This window comes from Zonotrichia leucophrys, chromosome 1A (genome assembly GCF_028769735.1).
Source record: "Zonotrichia leucophrys gambelii isolate GWCS_2022_RI chromosome 1A, RI_Zleu_2.0, whole genome shotgun sequence".
Classification (NCBI taxonomy): domain Eukaryota; kingdom Metazoa; phylum Chordata; class Aves; order Passeriformes; family Passerellidae; genus Zonotrichia; species Zonotrichia leucophrys.
In genome coordinates this window covers 42543033-42559294 of record NC_088170.1, presented here as the reverse complement: position 1 = coordinate 42559294, position 16262 = coordinate 42543033, and the positions used below count along the sequence as shown (strand labels likewise).

Sequence of the window (16262 nt, the reverse complement as noted above, 5' to 3'; positions counted from 1 at the left end):
TGGTTTTGAATAATGTGCTAGACAGATACTCCATCATTATCACTAACATCATTATCATTATACACAGAGATTAAACTTTTTATTGTTCTCGATAGTGATGTTAAGAGATACACTAGACTCCTTTTGCAGCTGACCATGAACGTGCAGTGTGCATGAACCATGCCTGTGAAGGTTAATGGTCATGTAGCATCAGAGTGGATCTTTTGCTGCACTTTTGTAAGATTGTCCAATTCCTATTTATAGTAAACAATGTAGTTCAAGTGCATTGGGGAGATCTGGCCCTTCTTTTATGATTAATCATAGAATAATACAGTTATTATGACAGAGCTGCCAAATACAATATTTAAGGAAATCAGTTTTCACACTACTGTAATTCTGTTGTTTTCACTGTCTGAACATTTAATTTTTTCTTTAACTTTGTATTTTTTATAGCATAACACAGATTAACAGTGATTATGTTTCCTTGACTCATGATTTGAATGAAGACAGTAAGATAAAGGTAGAAGCATAAAATCCAATAAGTGTTTGTACAAGCAGTCTTATCTCAAATGCTCAACATGTCTCAAAGTTCACATGTGTTTGACCACCTCAATACAAAAGCACAGATTTAAGTTTAACTTCTGTATTTAAAAATTCTATCCATGTGATCTCTTGATACCATACTGGAATATATTTTAAAATAGCTCATTAAAAGTTATCCAGTATTTTAATGTTTGATTCCATCCTGGTTCTCTTTTTCTTCCAAAACATTTAAATATAAATAAAACTAACAAATAGAATTAAGTACTGCATAGATGACAGCCTGACAAATACTGGTAACTATCTTGTCAATTTCTACTTTCTAGAAACGGGAGATAAATCCAATATCTATATTTTCTTCTCTAAGAAGAGCCTAAATTTACAAAATCTCTTCAGAAGAGAATATTTTATAAAATAAAAATAATTTTCTGTTACTGCTTCTTTTGTATGTGCATCTAAACTTCAATTGGTTATCGCTTCTAAATAAATTTCCTGAAAATTAAGATTTAGTAACTGCTACTCTGGGTACAAACCTTTTAATAAAAAAGATTAAAATATTTTACTTAATTCACATAAGAATTTAGTAAAGCTAAAAAATTTGAACATTATATCTTTTTAAAATTATTACAGAGAGATGCTTCTTTTGAAAAGCAGTACTGCAACTTTATTTCTACTGAGATCCCCATACATGTGCTGAATTCCAGTGCCTGCAAATAGAAGCCTATAGTAGAGCCCCGCCCCATCTACATACACATCCAGGGCAATGTTCCCATCGTTCATTCATTCTCTTTTTTTTGGCACTGCTGGTTGCATTTCCAAAAGGCTTGTGTTAAATCTCCTTATTCTAATGCCTTCCATGCAGATACCTTTGGAGGATTGCTGTCCTCAAAGAAAACTGAGCAGCCAAACATGAAACAACGAACAATCTCTAGAGAAGAAAAAAATCCCCCGAGCCTCATTCAACTAGCCAGACGTACACATCTGGACAATTTGGACTGGACATGGCTTTCAGGGAGAGGTTCTTTGCAGGAGTCCTGCAGTTTTTATATGTAACCAGACACAAAGAAAATGGCTTGAAACAAATGCTCAGAGCTGTAAAAGACTAAACCATGGGGTGCAGAGGAATTTAGGCCATCAACTTCAGCCCTGAGCAGCCCATGCCAGAGCAATGAACCGGCTATGAGAATGTCACAAACGAAACAGGCCAGAGCCGCGGGCTTCACTGTGGCGCTGGGAACGAGCACGGTCCCTTCTAATTGAGAAGACAGCCTTCAGCTTCTCGCAGGGCAAATCCGGCCCGAGGGAGGCAGAGAACGGCTGCATCACATTGTTCTTGTTACACACGATTACGGGGCACTATCACAGCATCGCCGGTACCTGTTCCCCGCAGCTTCCAGGCACATCCCTCCAAGATGCAGCGCCCAGATGATGGCTGCGACCAGGCTCGCCGAAAAGGGCAAGATGCAGCCTTCGCACCCACACCGAGCCCTTTCCCGACCCTGCCGCGCCACAAGCGCTTTGCTAAGTCCTCGGCAGAGACAATAGCCATCACATCCTGGAAAACACCCACTCCCGCCATCCCCCTCCTTGCAGTTGCCCCCCGACCGGTTCTATCGCGGGCTCGGCACAGCACAGCGCAGCACGGGAGGACCCAGGTCCGCGGCCGCCCGCCCCGTGCCACTCACCGCAGCCGTGGTGCAGATGGTCCGCAGCAGCCGGGGTGATGTCCGCAGCATCTTGCGGCCACCCGGCCAACACCGAGCCGGCTCCGCGGCCGCGGCGGAGCGCCTCGTCTGATGCAACACGCGCCGATCCGCTGGCGACGGGCCAGCGCCTGCATCCGCGGCGGCGCCACCCCGCCCGGGCCCGCGGGCACCGAAGGGAGCGGGGCCGGCCCGCACCTGACGGGAGGGGAGGGGAGGGGAGGGGAGGGGAGGGGAGGGGAGGGGAGGGGAGGGGAGGGAGGGGGAGGGGAGGGAGGGAGGGGAGGGGGGGAGGGGAGGGGAGGGGAGGGGAGGGGACCGCCGCTTCTCCCCGATCCCAGCGTGGCGGTCGAGCTCTCCCGCTGATGCCGCCGGGCACCAGGGCAGGAACCAGCGGGGTGTCGTGGCGGGCTCCCGGCCCGAGAGCACGGGAGTCACAGAATCACTAACTCGTTAGGTTTGGAAAGGTTCTCTGGAGATCATCCAGTCCAGCCCCCCCGCCAAGACAGGGTCACCTAGAGCAGGTCACACAGGAACGCGTCCAGGTGAGTTTTGAATGTCTCCATGAAGAGAGACTCCCTGGACGGCCTGTTCGAGTGCTCTGCCACCCTCAATGCACAGTTCTTCCTCATGTTGAGGTGAAAATTCCCGTGTTTTAGTTTATGGCCATTGCTCCTCGTTGCTGGGCACCGCTGGAAAGAGTTCGGCACCACCCTGTAAGCACCCTCCTTTGAGGTATTTGTAGGCGTTAGTGAGGTCTCCTCTCAGCCTTCTCTAGACTGAAACAGACCCAGCTTCCACAGCTCTTGCTCAGACCCCTCATCATCTTTGTGGCTCCCCACTGCACCCTCTCCAGCCGCTCCTTGTCTTTTGCATAGTCACGACTACCAATACCACCCGGGGGGCATTTTGCGGCCTGAGATGCGTGCAGTGTCCCAGCAGTGCTCTAGCCATTTGCAGCTTGAAGGGACAGAACCCCTCGGCTTCACCTTTGCTCTCTCTACCGAGACTGTTGGCAAAACATTCCCTTGACTCTCCCGTGGCAGTAAAAAATCATGTGGATTATTAGCATTAATTTTTACTTTATTTCATGCTAGTAATGGGGTTAAAAAACATTAATGACTTACTGGAAATCTGTATCACTTCCTTTGCCAAGTATTATTAAAGCAGCTCACTCTACTTAGCTATTTCTTAAAAATCTTGCTCTTGAGTTCTACTACTAAAAGTGTTTCAATTTCAATATTGTTTGGAAGCTACAACAAAATCTTCTTGTGAGAGGTATAGAGAAGGTCTTAAAAACACAAATATTCAAGGTGCTAAAAAGACCAGAAAGGAAGCAAAAATGACCCCAAAAAGGACAGGAATAGCAAAAGCAAGAGTAGATAGCATGACAGTAATAATTTGCATCATTGCAAATTAGGTCAGGTTTAAACCCCAGCAATACAAAGAACATGAGTGTGTAATAAACTGAAATACATGACGTTCCTGTCAGGAGAACAAGGAAGACAAAAATGGAAAAATATTTCATATAGCCAAGTTGTGAACTATGTCAGAGACAATGATTAAGCAAAAGTTATGAACTGCAGTCACCTTGCTACAGTTAAAAATCGAGTAGATATGCAAATATCCATATCTCAGTGAGATATCACTTTTTTATATGCTTTTCTGCAAAAGAACTGCAGCAGTGATCAGCAGGGTTTTACTCCCAGGCCCCCAATGTCTTCCTCAGGGTATTTCAAATGCTGAGAAGTACCTTAAGGACAAGAACTGCTGAAGTCTGGCTGTTCCATCCCTGTTCAGGGGGGCATAGGAAGAAGAGGTGCTGCAAGAGGTAGACTGTGTCAGTCCCCAAGGAAGTTGGGTGGGCACAACACAACCCCCCCACAGAGTAAAGTTACACAAGGGCTTGCATCATGACTCTCATACCATTATTCATTCCCTGATTTAGTCCTGTGTAGCACAATTATATCCTGTCCTTTATTCAAGGGTCATAAGTGTAGGTGGCACTGAGTGGAATAAACAGAAATTAAAAACAAAACTTTTAAATTATTATAAACCACTACACTTCTGTTTTGCAAAGAAAGTTCCACAAAGAAAAATCACTAGTCAGTTCCTATAATTTCTTTTCTATAGGGTGAAAAAGCTACAGGAGTACTTGTCTGCTTCAGTGAAAATTATTCTTATGATGGTATCATGTAGAGTGTATGGTGATTTATTAGATCATGGAATAATCAGCCAAGGGAGTTAGTGACTTTCTTTGCTCTGAAGTATTAAAAGCTAAACAAGTAAAATTCATCAAAAAGTTCTATTAACAAAGTGGGACAACATGTTTATAGAAGATGTTCCTTCTCTAGTATCTTTGGCACTGTGGGTTTAAAAAGAATGGTGTACAATAATTCCAGATTTCATTAAGAAAGCTAAAAGATTTTGCTTTGCGGTTTATTCTTAAAATATTGTTATTGCCTACTTTCATGGGTATGCAGCTTCATATCTTCCAATGATCTCACAGAAAATCTACAAAATTTCATTGCTACATTTTTTTAAAATATTCCTTCTTTAAATTGTACAATAAAACAATTAAACCTCATAATTTTGTTGGACTAAAATGCATCATTTAACTATTGCAGGAGCCGTTGCTCTGAAATGCCTGTTGTTAATATCTTGTTTTCCTTTTTGAATTGGCAGTTTCTTTCAGAAAGATTAACTGCCCAGTCTGATAGGTCATGTAGCAATACAAGGATTTTACAAGTTCATGTGCAGCTCAATTTGCAGCTGAGCAAACCCACAAACAAGTATTGACAGTCCTCACTAAAGGAATTATAACACTACCTCTGACAGTGGGAGAAATGAATGTGTGGGTAGTATTCCCATGACTTGATGGAAGCTGCACGAATTCCATACAATAAATAGGATGCAATCAACTCCTACTATAAGAGCTGGCATCAATATGGTCCTATAATCAAAGTTTGGAACTGAATTAAAGCATTGCTGAAGTTTATGGAACTTCAAATCTTGGTTCATGATCCAAAATCCTCTCCAACTTGAACAGTACTCTTGGCATTTAACCATTGACACACAAGCTTACGGCAAAATGCCTGGTTTTCCTGGGCAAGCAATTTGTAATAACCTGTGGCTCTATTCCCTGTACACACACAACATAGACAGTTCAACAATACAAGTGTAAAGCACCAAAGTTTATTTAGTTGGTACACCTTCATCTCCAAACACAATTCTTAACCTAGTGAGAAAATAATAGACATCTATTTACTTCACAGACTACTAAAATGTTAGGTAACGAAAGGGAAAAATCACAAGAGGAGGTATCTGATGTCACCATATAAGAAGAGCTATATAAATAAGAACTGGGAAGGAAGAGGAGGGATTTATTTTAGATTTATTAACAATAAGAGGGGCAGGGACATGAATGGCCATGAAGGTGTGCTAAAGCACAGACAAAGATGGTATCTTCATACCATCAGCTTTGCATTATCATCAGAGTTATGAATTCATACAAATGGGTTTTAATAACCACATAACAAATTGCATATGTAGAATTTCAAGTGCAAATTCTTACAATCAAGATTTTTGGTATCCAGAAAATTATTAGACTGACCTCTTTGAGATAGGTCTAGTATGACCTAGTAAATCCATCATAAGTGTTAAATATCATAACAATTACAGTGCATTCCTCTGGGCTTTAGGTTATTGGAAAAAGTGACACAAAGTATTACCCATTAATTTTTGTACTCCAGTCAGAGAAGTACCTTGCAAATTATTAATTTCTTGTTCGTTTGGGGAAAAATATCCTAGTACCAGTGCTTACTTTGTTTGGAGCACATTTTATACATTAAGCTTCATTTTCTGATTTTTTTCTCCTTTCAGTTCTGATCCCTTTTCATAAAGCCAAAGTTTATGGGGAAAAAAACTGCAATTACCTATAGTAAGTTTTTCAGCATAGGATTTTTTCTTTGTGTCACCAAATTTTAAGGAAATGTATGTCAGAAAATGGCAAAAACTGATAGGGGGTATGTTCACCAAAGCTATTCAGGAGTTAAACGTGCTTGTACAATAGCAAAAATGTGTTTGCATGTGCAGAAATGTACAGAACAAATATAAGACCTAATGTAGCTGAATATTTTAAATACTTTCTGTGAAGCAGAAGCTACCCAGTGTCTTTGAAGACACTATCAAGACTTGGCAAGATCATTAGGAAAGACTGTTCCGCACAGCGCGCACAAACTGAAGTGCTTGAGAAACTTCTTGGAATCTTCCAGGATTTGCTTTCTTTTGAAAATTATGCCCTAGGACTCAGTAATCAACTAAATTAGTTCTGCATAGGCTTTTTGTTGTTGGAAATCAGCCCTGATGGCGCTTTTCATGATGATTAAAGATTTGGTCATAGTTCAGATTCAAATTCCTCAGGAGTACTTTAGAGTTTACCCAGTTTTAAAGACTGAGTAATTAAAAAAAATAAAATAAGGCTTAGTATGGTTGTTAATTGTTAATTAATGGCTAAGTATGTTAATTGCATGACAAGTTTAAACTAAAATTTTACACAATAAAAACATTTCATGTTCATTTCCACTTGCTGAAGCAAAATTTTATGGGAAAGTTACTTTGTCTGTTATCTCTGAAACACTTATATTTTAAACTTTTATTATTTTTTTCCCCCAGAGGATCTTAATTAGACATTAACCATTTAAAACCTTACACTTGACATTTGATTTTTCCAGACTAACCAAAAGGAGGTATATATTTCATGAGAAAAGGAGATTATTTCACCAATGTAACAAGTAGCAAGAACTATCATGTGCTGATGCCTTACTCATATGGATAAATGGAATTCTCTCACATTACATACGACAGATTAGGAACTACATCTGCAAAAGTTGTTGCTGTCTTAGTGGAGTGGAGCTGCAAAGAGCAGATCTCAGATAGTAAATCTTTTCTGGGAATTCTGCCACAAGAACTTCAAGCAAGATCTTCATTTTATTTAAAATGTTCAGAGTTAAGCATCAAACATTCCACAGACAAGGAACATAGAGAATAGTTGAGTTTTTGTAGATACAGCAAGTCAAGTTCTTTCTCCTGTAAGTAATTATAATTCTAGTAATCAATGACTGTCAATAATCTTGGTGGAGCTTTGCCTGTATACACTAGAAGCAATATCTGATCTGGGTGCTTTTCTGCCCCCCGCCCCTTGTTTTTTTTGGAAAATGGTTTCTGTTTGGATGGTTAAAATATCTGATGGATGGTTTCAAATATCAGAAAAATGCTGTTTAAAATACCAGGCAACTGAATTGTCCATTGTAGTATGATATTTCCAATTGGGATTATTTCAAGGAAAAAGGGTTTTTAATACCTCATGGAATCAGGGTCCTGTTGATTTACGAATCCATAGAAACCTAACCACTTCATAAATGAAACAGTCATAGCACAATATTAATTCTACTGTATTTTGGACTTTATTCTCTCATCTACTTTTTCTAGTACTCAAGTATAACAAGTAATTTCAGCTGGAACATATTTGTGTTCACGTTTTACTCAGTTCCTGTGAAAGTTCATTATGAAATTTCATTTCATGACCAATTTGGCCTGACCAAAAGAAACGATTGTTTTATAGATTATGTTTGTGTTCAGTAATGGTCAGCTTAGAAACCACTGTCTATCAAAGAAAGTCTAAAGAAATTTCTTACTACTCTATTTCCTAAAGATTCTAACAGATATTTGAGCAATCTTAGCAATTCCTATGAGTTTGTACCACATAAAAGCTTCCTGGTACAATGGAAGCTGTGTCATCCAACTTGCAGAAATTCTGTTTATAAAATGTCAGTAATTTCACACGAGTGAACAGCATAAAGCCATTCACTGATAAGACAGCCCAGCAAACTTATCAATCAAATCCAAGCCAGTCTCACTGCCAGTGAGCTTCAAGACAAAGTCTAAATCAGATTTTCAGAGAAAACAGAAATTCTAGCAGAATCTCCAAATGACCTAAATGATTTCAATGTGAGCAACAAAATACTGCCACCTAGGGGGCCAAAGGAAAAGACAATTATCAGTCATTTAAATAAAACCAGCCATGAATTTAACTGGTGTACTTAATTGAGTATAATTGTGAAATTTTTTTTTAGTTAAGGAGCCTCCTGCTCCCTTTTTTTAAAAACCCATTCTATTTCAATGTATTTTCTTTTGAAGAAATTTTCTTATTCCATATTTAAAATAAGGGCTACATCACTTATGCTGTGGGGATCACAGTGCACCCTTTGGTTTGGTGTGGCCACTGCACAGGCCACCCACCTGGATTACCTTGCATCCAGTTTTGATGATCTCACAACATTGCAATAAGCAATGTTTACTTTATTTACTGCAATATTTACTTTACAAATTCAGTTTAGATGTGGGAAGTGAGGGCCCTACCAAGTGCCAGTTCTGCAGGTTCCTCCCTTATACAGTCCTGCAGAATTGAAGGACGCCTTTTCCTGGGACAGAGAGCAAAAGGCCTGATAACTACCTTGTAAGCGGTCTGAAAGCCTCTGTTCATGTGCAGTCTTACACAGCTGAAAGAAACAGTGTTTGTTTCAAAGAAGGTTTGTGAAGAAAACTCTATTTTATTATTTCATTTTTCAGAATTGGAAGACGTTGATTTTGAATAAATGTACAGCAGCTATACTGACTTCTAATAAAGCTGCATGGATAGAAAAAGATCCTTAAAATCTAGCAGAAGTTGTATTTTCATTTTGTGTGATAATCATCATCTCCTTAGAGGCACTTGTGTTCACTGCCAGCTGTCAATGTCCTGCGTAATTAAACTTCTGGCTCCATTAAAACCCAGTGTGAACAGTTTGCGTAAGAGCCAAAGGGTGGAGAAGATGTATTGACATATTACATCACGATTATTTGACAACATGCTCCAAATCAGAGTTCTCTCCAGTAAAAACGAACCCATCAAAACAAACAACTTATTCCAAACAGTCTTTATTTCATTTCACACAAAGCTGAATTTGATTTCTTCTTTCCCAGGATGGCCTCTTAAAATGCACTTTAGGTAAGAAAAAATCATCAATAAATGTGATAATTCAACCAACCACATCTTTTATCTCTAGAAACTCTAAAATCAATAGATGCCAAAGGATGGCTTCCTGTGAAAGCAACCAGAAGGTAGGTGCTATTTTCAGGATTGTTGCACTACAAAGTTAGCTTTTATGGATGGTCATGCACTCATTTCAGAATTGTTGCATTACAAAATTAGCTTTTATGGATGGTCCTGATACATGTCTCATCCGGGTTGCTATTTTTCTTGCATTTTCCCCACTGACATTGCTGATGCTCCTCATGATATGTCTTTTGAAAGCCATTTCCTTTTCTGCTGATGCTACTGATTCTGCTGAGCTAATGAAATTGGTATTGTCGCTGCTAATGGCCCTGAACGGTTACTTCTCTTCCTTTCCAAGTATTTATATTCTTATTCTGATTTTACACCCCCTAGGGTCCTGGGAAAAAAAAGTGGTACGCCGGTAAGTACCTCACGGCCATTGTGAGGCCGTGACACAAACGACAAGGGGGATAATTAGCGGGAGCTTCGCAACTCTCCCTGAGCTCCAGACCGTCCCAGAGCAGGGGCAATTCCTCGTACCGCTTCCTTCCTCCGGCACCAGAAAGGGGAAGCGCTGGGGCGGCTGCGGGTCTGTCACGCTTTAGGCGGCAGAGCTTTCCCTTCTGCCAGCAGCCTGGCAGAGCTGCGGAGTCGGTGTCACAGGGACTGGGCTGGGGTGCCGAGCCCCAGCCGAAAACCAGGAAAGCCCCCGTGCCTCCGAGGCCAGCCCTGCCTCACCCAGCACGACCGGCTCAAGCTGCCGGGGGTCGGAGGAAAGGGGGGAGCGAACTCCCCGCCCCGCCGCGGGCATCGGGGCATCGCGGCGCGCCCCGCGGGGCCCATCCGGCGCGCTCTCTCAGCCGCGGCAGCGCCGCCCGGCGCCGACCCCAGGGCGCGGCGGGCGGACGGAGGGAAGCAGGGAGGGGCGGCGGAGCGGCGCCAGCGCTGTCCCGCCTCCTCCTGCTGAGCCCAGACTCCCCTCCGCCTCCATTTCCCGGCGTGCGGCGCGGGCGCGGGGCAGGAAGTCCCGTGCGCCTGAGTCAGGGGCGGCCGCTGCCTGGATCGGCGGCGATGGCGCTGGAGACCCTGTCCCCGGACTGGGAGTTCGACCGCCTCGACGACGGCTCGCAGAGTGAGCACCTGCGGAGGGCGGGCTGGGCGGAGCCGGGCCGGCGGAGTGCGGCGGGAGCCGCCTCGGAGCCACCTCGGAGCGGGGGGAGGCGCGGGCTGAGCAGAGCCTGCTCCCCCTGAACCGCCCCGCTGCATCTCCGTCGGGAACGGAAGGGAGGGGGGGGGACGGAGGAGGAAGCAGTCGCGGGAGCTGAGCGGGGTCGCTCTCCCCGCCCCGCGGATTCTGCCCCGCGCCCCCGCCGCCAGCCCAGTGCTGGTTCCCCTGCGGCCCGGCCTGCAGTAGTGGGCGGCCGCCGTGACCTTCTTTGCTCTCACCACCTTCTCCGTAGCTGTCGGGGTTGTTTTAGGGTGGGGGGAGTAGCTTTTACAGCCCTTCATCCTTTGCTTCCCCGGGGGGAGTCGTCTGGGGTGCCCCCCGTGCGGCGGGGAGGGTTAGGCTGCTTGTGCCGCCCTGTCTTTTCTCGCAGTGACGGGGCTTGTCGTGGGAACGGTGTTTCTTTCCTTCCTGGTCATTTCTTGTGGCTCACAAATTTTTGCAGTGGCTTCCTTGGTTATCCAGAGAAGTCACATCAAGATATGTTGTGAGCAGTTAGTTGTACTCAGCTTTCATTGGTAAAGGCTCTCTGTCACGGCAGGTGGGCGGTCATTTGTAGTTTCACCTTTAAAATAGAATTGAATAAGATCTTCAGCGATGCTGAAATCTTTCACGATGGATTCGTATGCCCGTCAAAATACACGTTTTACTCAGCCTGTGGAGGTGACCTAGTTTCTAAACAGGGAACTTATATGGTTGTCACACTGTAAAACACGCTGTAAATTGAACTGTGCAAGTTCAATTATTACTGGTGTTGCTGTGGAAATATGTCACTCATGGACCAACTGTTTCACATATAATGGTATCCCAGGGGATGATACTGTTTATGCCATGTTCGGATAGTCTGGTTTCAGTGGAAACAGGCTGTCCTGAGCAGAGCTTTTTATCAATTCTCTAGCTGTGGAAAGGAAAATGTAGCTTTTACCCAAAATGCCAGCTCTCCACTAGTTTGACCAGGACATGAAATGAAACTCCAAAAAATTGACGTGACTTAATATGCCCTGTTATCACCATCTCAAGGGTGAAGAAACAGGCTGATCTTCCATAGAGAACAGCACACAGTGTTCTAGAGAAAAGCCAAAGAATAATCGTGTGACTTGAAAGGCATTTTTTGTTCTTGTTGTCTACTTTTGCTTCGCATTGCTAACACTTAGCAATTACAACTTTCTCAACTGAGGACATAAGTCTAGTCTGTAAGATCTCTGTCCTAGACATATATGGCTATGACGCTTGCAAATCTTTACTGCCAATAACTTCATTGAATATTGATATTGCTGATTTTATGGAAGAAGTTAAGATTGAGGCATCTGCTGCTGAGTTGGTCTCTTGCACTGTTCGAACTATAATGCTTTAGTTTTATCACCTGAGGGGAAACTAAGTCGAACTTTCTTGTAAACACATTAGACCTTATTAAGCATGTATGCTGCTCTGAAGAAAAGGATGATATTTGCTTTCTATGATTTCATTTTCTTCCTCTGTGTGAGTCAATTTATTTAGGAAAAATGTTCTGCATCTTAGAAAGCTTCTCTCATCTCCCAGGTAATTCTTAACTTGTGGAACTGCCTATCTCTGGCTAGCTAAGAGCTTCCACTCTCTTGTCTCACTAAGAAAGTGAGAAATTATTCCTGTGCCTTATTTTATAGGTAGCAAATTGATGGCTGTCAATAATTAAGTATTTGGAAGTATTTAATGAGTGTACTGTTGCTCAAATCCATCATTTGTCTGCTGGAAAGGTGACAGTCAGTGAATTTCTAGCAGAGTGCTGTTGTGAGAGTTTGTTTGAGAAATGCTCAATGTTTTTGATTCATAGAAACTGATTTGAACAGCAGTGCCGATTTCCTACTCTTGTATGACTTTGAAGTTTTTTCTGTTCTTCCTTTAAAGCCCCAGTGCCTGTCTGGTTTTTTGTTCTCAGTTTGTCTTTTGTGTGAAGGGAGGAGATGTGATGGGGAAAGCACCAGAGCATACCTCTTTAATGTCTCCCCTACTCTGGATTTTGTAGCAGTAAAGCACTGAAGCTGACATGATGGCTGGTTAAAATCCATTCAACGGGGCTGTGGATCTATCAGTGTTTTACTGGCTTGCTGCAGCAGAGCCTGCAGAATATGCACTGGAAAGAACTGGAAGGATGAGATGAACTTGATGGAATAGAATTGTACAATGATACAACTTAAGGGCTACACATCAGTGCTTGGAGTGCTGCTGATGGAGAGTGTTTTACTCACTTCTCCTACGTGAAATTCAGTCTCCTGATCTTGTCAATGCCTGTGCTCTTTCTAGGCTGCAGGTACTGCTAGGACTGAACGGCACTAATGCCATTATTGTGGGAGAGTGTTCTGTGCTCCTTGGGTAGGCTTTGCAGTCTGCATGCCTTTATGGTTGGCATTGCTGCTACTTTCAAAGTACTATCTTAAAATTAATTCAGCCTTCACTGCAGTCATTTCTCCTTCTCAGTCTCAACCTCCCTGCACGTAGTCCTTTTCATCTTTTCCTTATCAATTTGTCTTTATTCATTCTTCCTTTTCTGGCTGGTGCACTTTCTCAGTCAGATATTTTCTTTCTGCAAAAAATATTTCAATGATGATTGATTTAGCAGTGCTCTCCCACTGTAGTAGGCATCAGCTACCATTTGGCTCTGTTGTTTGCAAAGACAATGACTAAGAGGTTGAACATGCAGAATAAAAGAATATATTATTTTTAACTTCTAGGCAAGTCCACTTGCTGAAATGCAAAAAGGGCACCTATAAAGCTACGTGACAGCTGAATTCTTGTGTAAGAAAAGTTCAGTTGTCCAGTTGACCTTCATTCTCTAACTTTTTTTAGATAATCCTATTTTCAATGAATAGCAGATGATCACAAGCTGTTAGATTTGTTATCTAATGATGGGAAAGGCGCTTTAGTTTTCACATGAAAAAAGATTGTACTTCCTGAGTGTAGGAGCCTTGAACATTTACTCTGTCGTTCAGATTGTGCAGCTAAGTCGGCAATTATGTATAATTTGGGGAAGAGTGTTAATATGGGAAATAAAAAAGATCAGGATAGAGAGCATGAAACTGTTTTGCACCAATTGCCTTTCGATTTACTTTGCTACTTAAGACCACTGTTGCTTTTGTTTGACCAGCTGAATGTTAGCCTTTGAACCTGTTTGTCCCTTTGAAACTACTTGCCCCTGACACTAACAGGATAGCTATGCATTTCAATGCCCAGCAGAAGAAAAATTCTGCCTGAGAAGAGTGAATTTGAAAGTGGGAGGAAATTACTAAAAGCCATAAGCTTTCCATGTAATGCTCAAATAACTCACTGAGAGATACCAGGGAGAAGTGGAAAGTGTATTGCTGGAAATTCAACTGCCACTCAGGCTGAAATGATTAGACCCATTGCCTCAAAGTTCTTATATAAATGCATTTGTACTGGTTCAGCTGATGGGTAGGGTCACCTGCTGTGCTGCAATTTCCACAGTAGTTTCTTTGCTCAGCAAAGATTATGTGATTATTAAAGTCTTAGTTTAACAATACACGTACCTTGAAAAAAAATAATTTTCTGCATACTGCTTAGATATTCGAAACTCTTCAAGTAGTATTTGAATTTCTTTTAAACCAACACTAAGTTATAGAATTGTTTTTAAACAAATAAGAACTTTGCATTAAATCTACATTTTATTAAAGAAAAATGCCACAGCAAAAAGAAGAATACAGGACTAAAGTTAAATAGCAAGATACTGAATGTTTTTAATAACATTTTTTGAAATTGCCATTTATTGAATTGTCTGTAAAACTGTATGATGTTATCAATTTTCAGAAATTCATGCTGAAGTGCAGTTGAAGAGCTATGGAAAATTTCTTGAGGAATATACATCTCAGCTGAAAAGAATTGAAGATGCTTTGGATGACTCTGTTGGAGATGTTTGGGACTTCAGTCTTGATCCCATTGCTTTAAAGGTCTTCATATATTTAATATACATTGCATCTGTTACTTTCCTAGTTTATCCTTTCCTTCAAAACCTCCTAAGTAAAAGCTTGATGCATTTGTGCTCTTAAAATTTTGACTTGTGTCTTTGAGAAAACTATCCAGTACTATTTTAATTATCAAATAATTAATAAATTGGTGCATATCATATGAGAAGAAGCTTTCACATTATTAGTTTCTAGTCTTATGGTTACTACCTGAAGTTGAATGAATTTCTAATTCTTCATGTGTTGGGAAGGCTGGTTGCAGCAGATGTCTTCCCTGTGACAGTTAGTGTTTTTATCTGGGGGCTGGGGTTCTGAGAGCTCACTAATAGTTGTAAAACTGCACAGTGAACTGTGTGTGTATTGACCTAATGGCCTTGGTGCAGTATTGGCTGTTTTCTTGGTCTCCTCTGTGGAGCATTAGCTTTTCCTCTTCACTGAATTTGCAGACATAATTTAAAAGCACTTTTGTTGCCATATGAAACTTGTCTGTGCTGAAGACGCACTCTCAAGCAGTCATCTGTCTGAACAATTTGAATAAATTATGTGTAGTACTGCACAGTACTGCATGTTTATGGACTAGTCAAAATCAGGCTGACTTAAGTACAAATTGCCAGTGCCTGCATACAGGTGTACTTTCTGCTTCCTGTTTCCAGCATTTGGAACTATTAAATAATGTTTTAGTTTTCCTGAGCTGTTTTTCTCCTACATATGCCATAATGATTGTGCTTTTGCTTTACAAGTTTTGTAAGTAAATTGTTGAAAATGCTATATAATATACCTTGGTATTTGTCTGTCTGCCTAAAGTGAAAGGAAAGGTATTTCCTTATGAACATGAAGAGTGAAGGGCTCTTCCAGTGCAGGCTGGCAGTCATGTGCAATTGTGGCTCTCTTATTACTGACCCTATTTGAGATTAAACTGGAGGGAATACTTGCCTAGTTGGATGAATGTATTTTTGACTAATGCTTATTTAAAGTTGTTGATTTTTTGTTTCTGTTTGGTTGTTTTGTGTTTTTTTGTTTGCTTTTTTTTTTAATTCTAGCTTTTGCCATATGAACAGTCCTCCCTACTGGAGCTCATAAAGACAGAAAACAAGGTAAGCACTTTATGCTTAAAGGGAAAAAAAGTTATTCAACCTCAATCCAAGCCCTCTAAATGTGAACTTGTTTGTAATCTGTGTGATTTTTTTCCTCACTTTGAGTCTAGGTTCTAAACAAAGTTATTACAGTGTATGCTGCTCTTTGCTGTGAAATCAAGAAGTTAAAATATGAGGTAAATTCAACTGACTTTTATTATTGTATATGAAAAGTTTTGCAGTTTGGCATGCTGCTGATATATGCATTTATTTTTATCAATAAAGGAACAAGACATGTCTAAATAATTTTGTAGCTTAATTACATATATCCTATTTATTAAAAACCAAATTTCTGCTTTTGTTGTTAGGCAGAAACTAAATTTTATAATGGCCTCCTGTTTTATGGAGAAGGAGGTAAGTAGCTTCTTTTTCTGTAAATGTATGTAGTTTTATATTATTGCTTCAGGTTATATTAAATGCTACAATTACTGTAATTTTATTATACGGATATATGCTTTCTCTGTGATGCACACCAAATAGAGAACTTTGAGCCTATAGGGATATATGTTAGTGTCTTGTAGCTATCCTGAGTTAGCTTAAGATAAGGTTTCTCTGTAAAGCCCTGCAGTATGTGTTGTTACACGAACAGGAAATTTTGTTGCAGCCTTGTTTACATGGGAAGTAGGGAGTGTG

The 16262-nt window shown here is 41.3% G+C and overlaps 2 protein-coding genes across 3 annotated transcripts in view; one reads left to right on the top strand and one right to left on the bottom strand.

Moving 5' to 3' along the window:
* ALDH1L2 (aldehyde dehydrogenase 1 family member L2) overlaps nt 1-2432 on the bottom strand; it is a 28633-nt gene extending 26201 nt beyond the window's left edge. For both annotated transcript variants that reach the window (XM_064702547.1, XM_064702546.1), the window contains exon 1: nt 2205-2432. In XM_064702547.1, coding sequence (XP_064558617.1) covers nt 2205-2255 — 51 coding nt within the window. In that variant the 5' untranslated portion in view covers nt 2256-2432. The remainder of the gene's footprint in view (nt 1-2204) is intronic.
* Nucleotides 2433-10337: 7905 nt separating this feature from the next.
* WASHC4 (WASH complex subunit 4) overlaps nt 10338-16262 on the top strand; it is a 39454-nt gene continuing 33529 nt past the window's right edge. Inside the window, exons 1-5 of the mRNA XM_064702544.1 lie at nt 10338-10450; nt 14342-14481; nt 15537-15590; nt 15701-15766; nt 15938-15983. Of these exons, the coding sequence (XP_064558614.1) occupies nt 10390-10450; nt 14342-14481; nt 15537-15590; nt 15701-15766; nt 15938-15983 (367 nt within the window). The 5' untranslated portion in view covers nt 10338-10389. The remainder of the gene's footprint in view (nt 10451-14341; nt 14482-15536; nt 15591-15700; nt 15767-15937; nt 15984-16262) is intronic.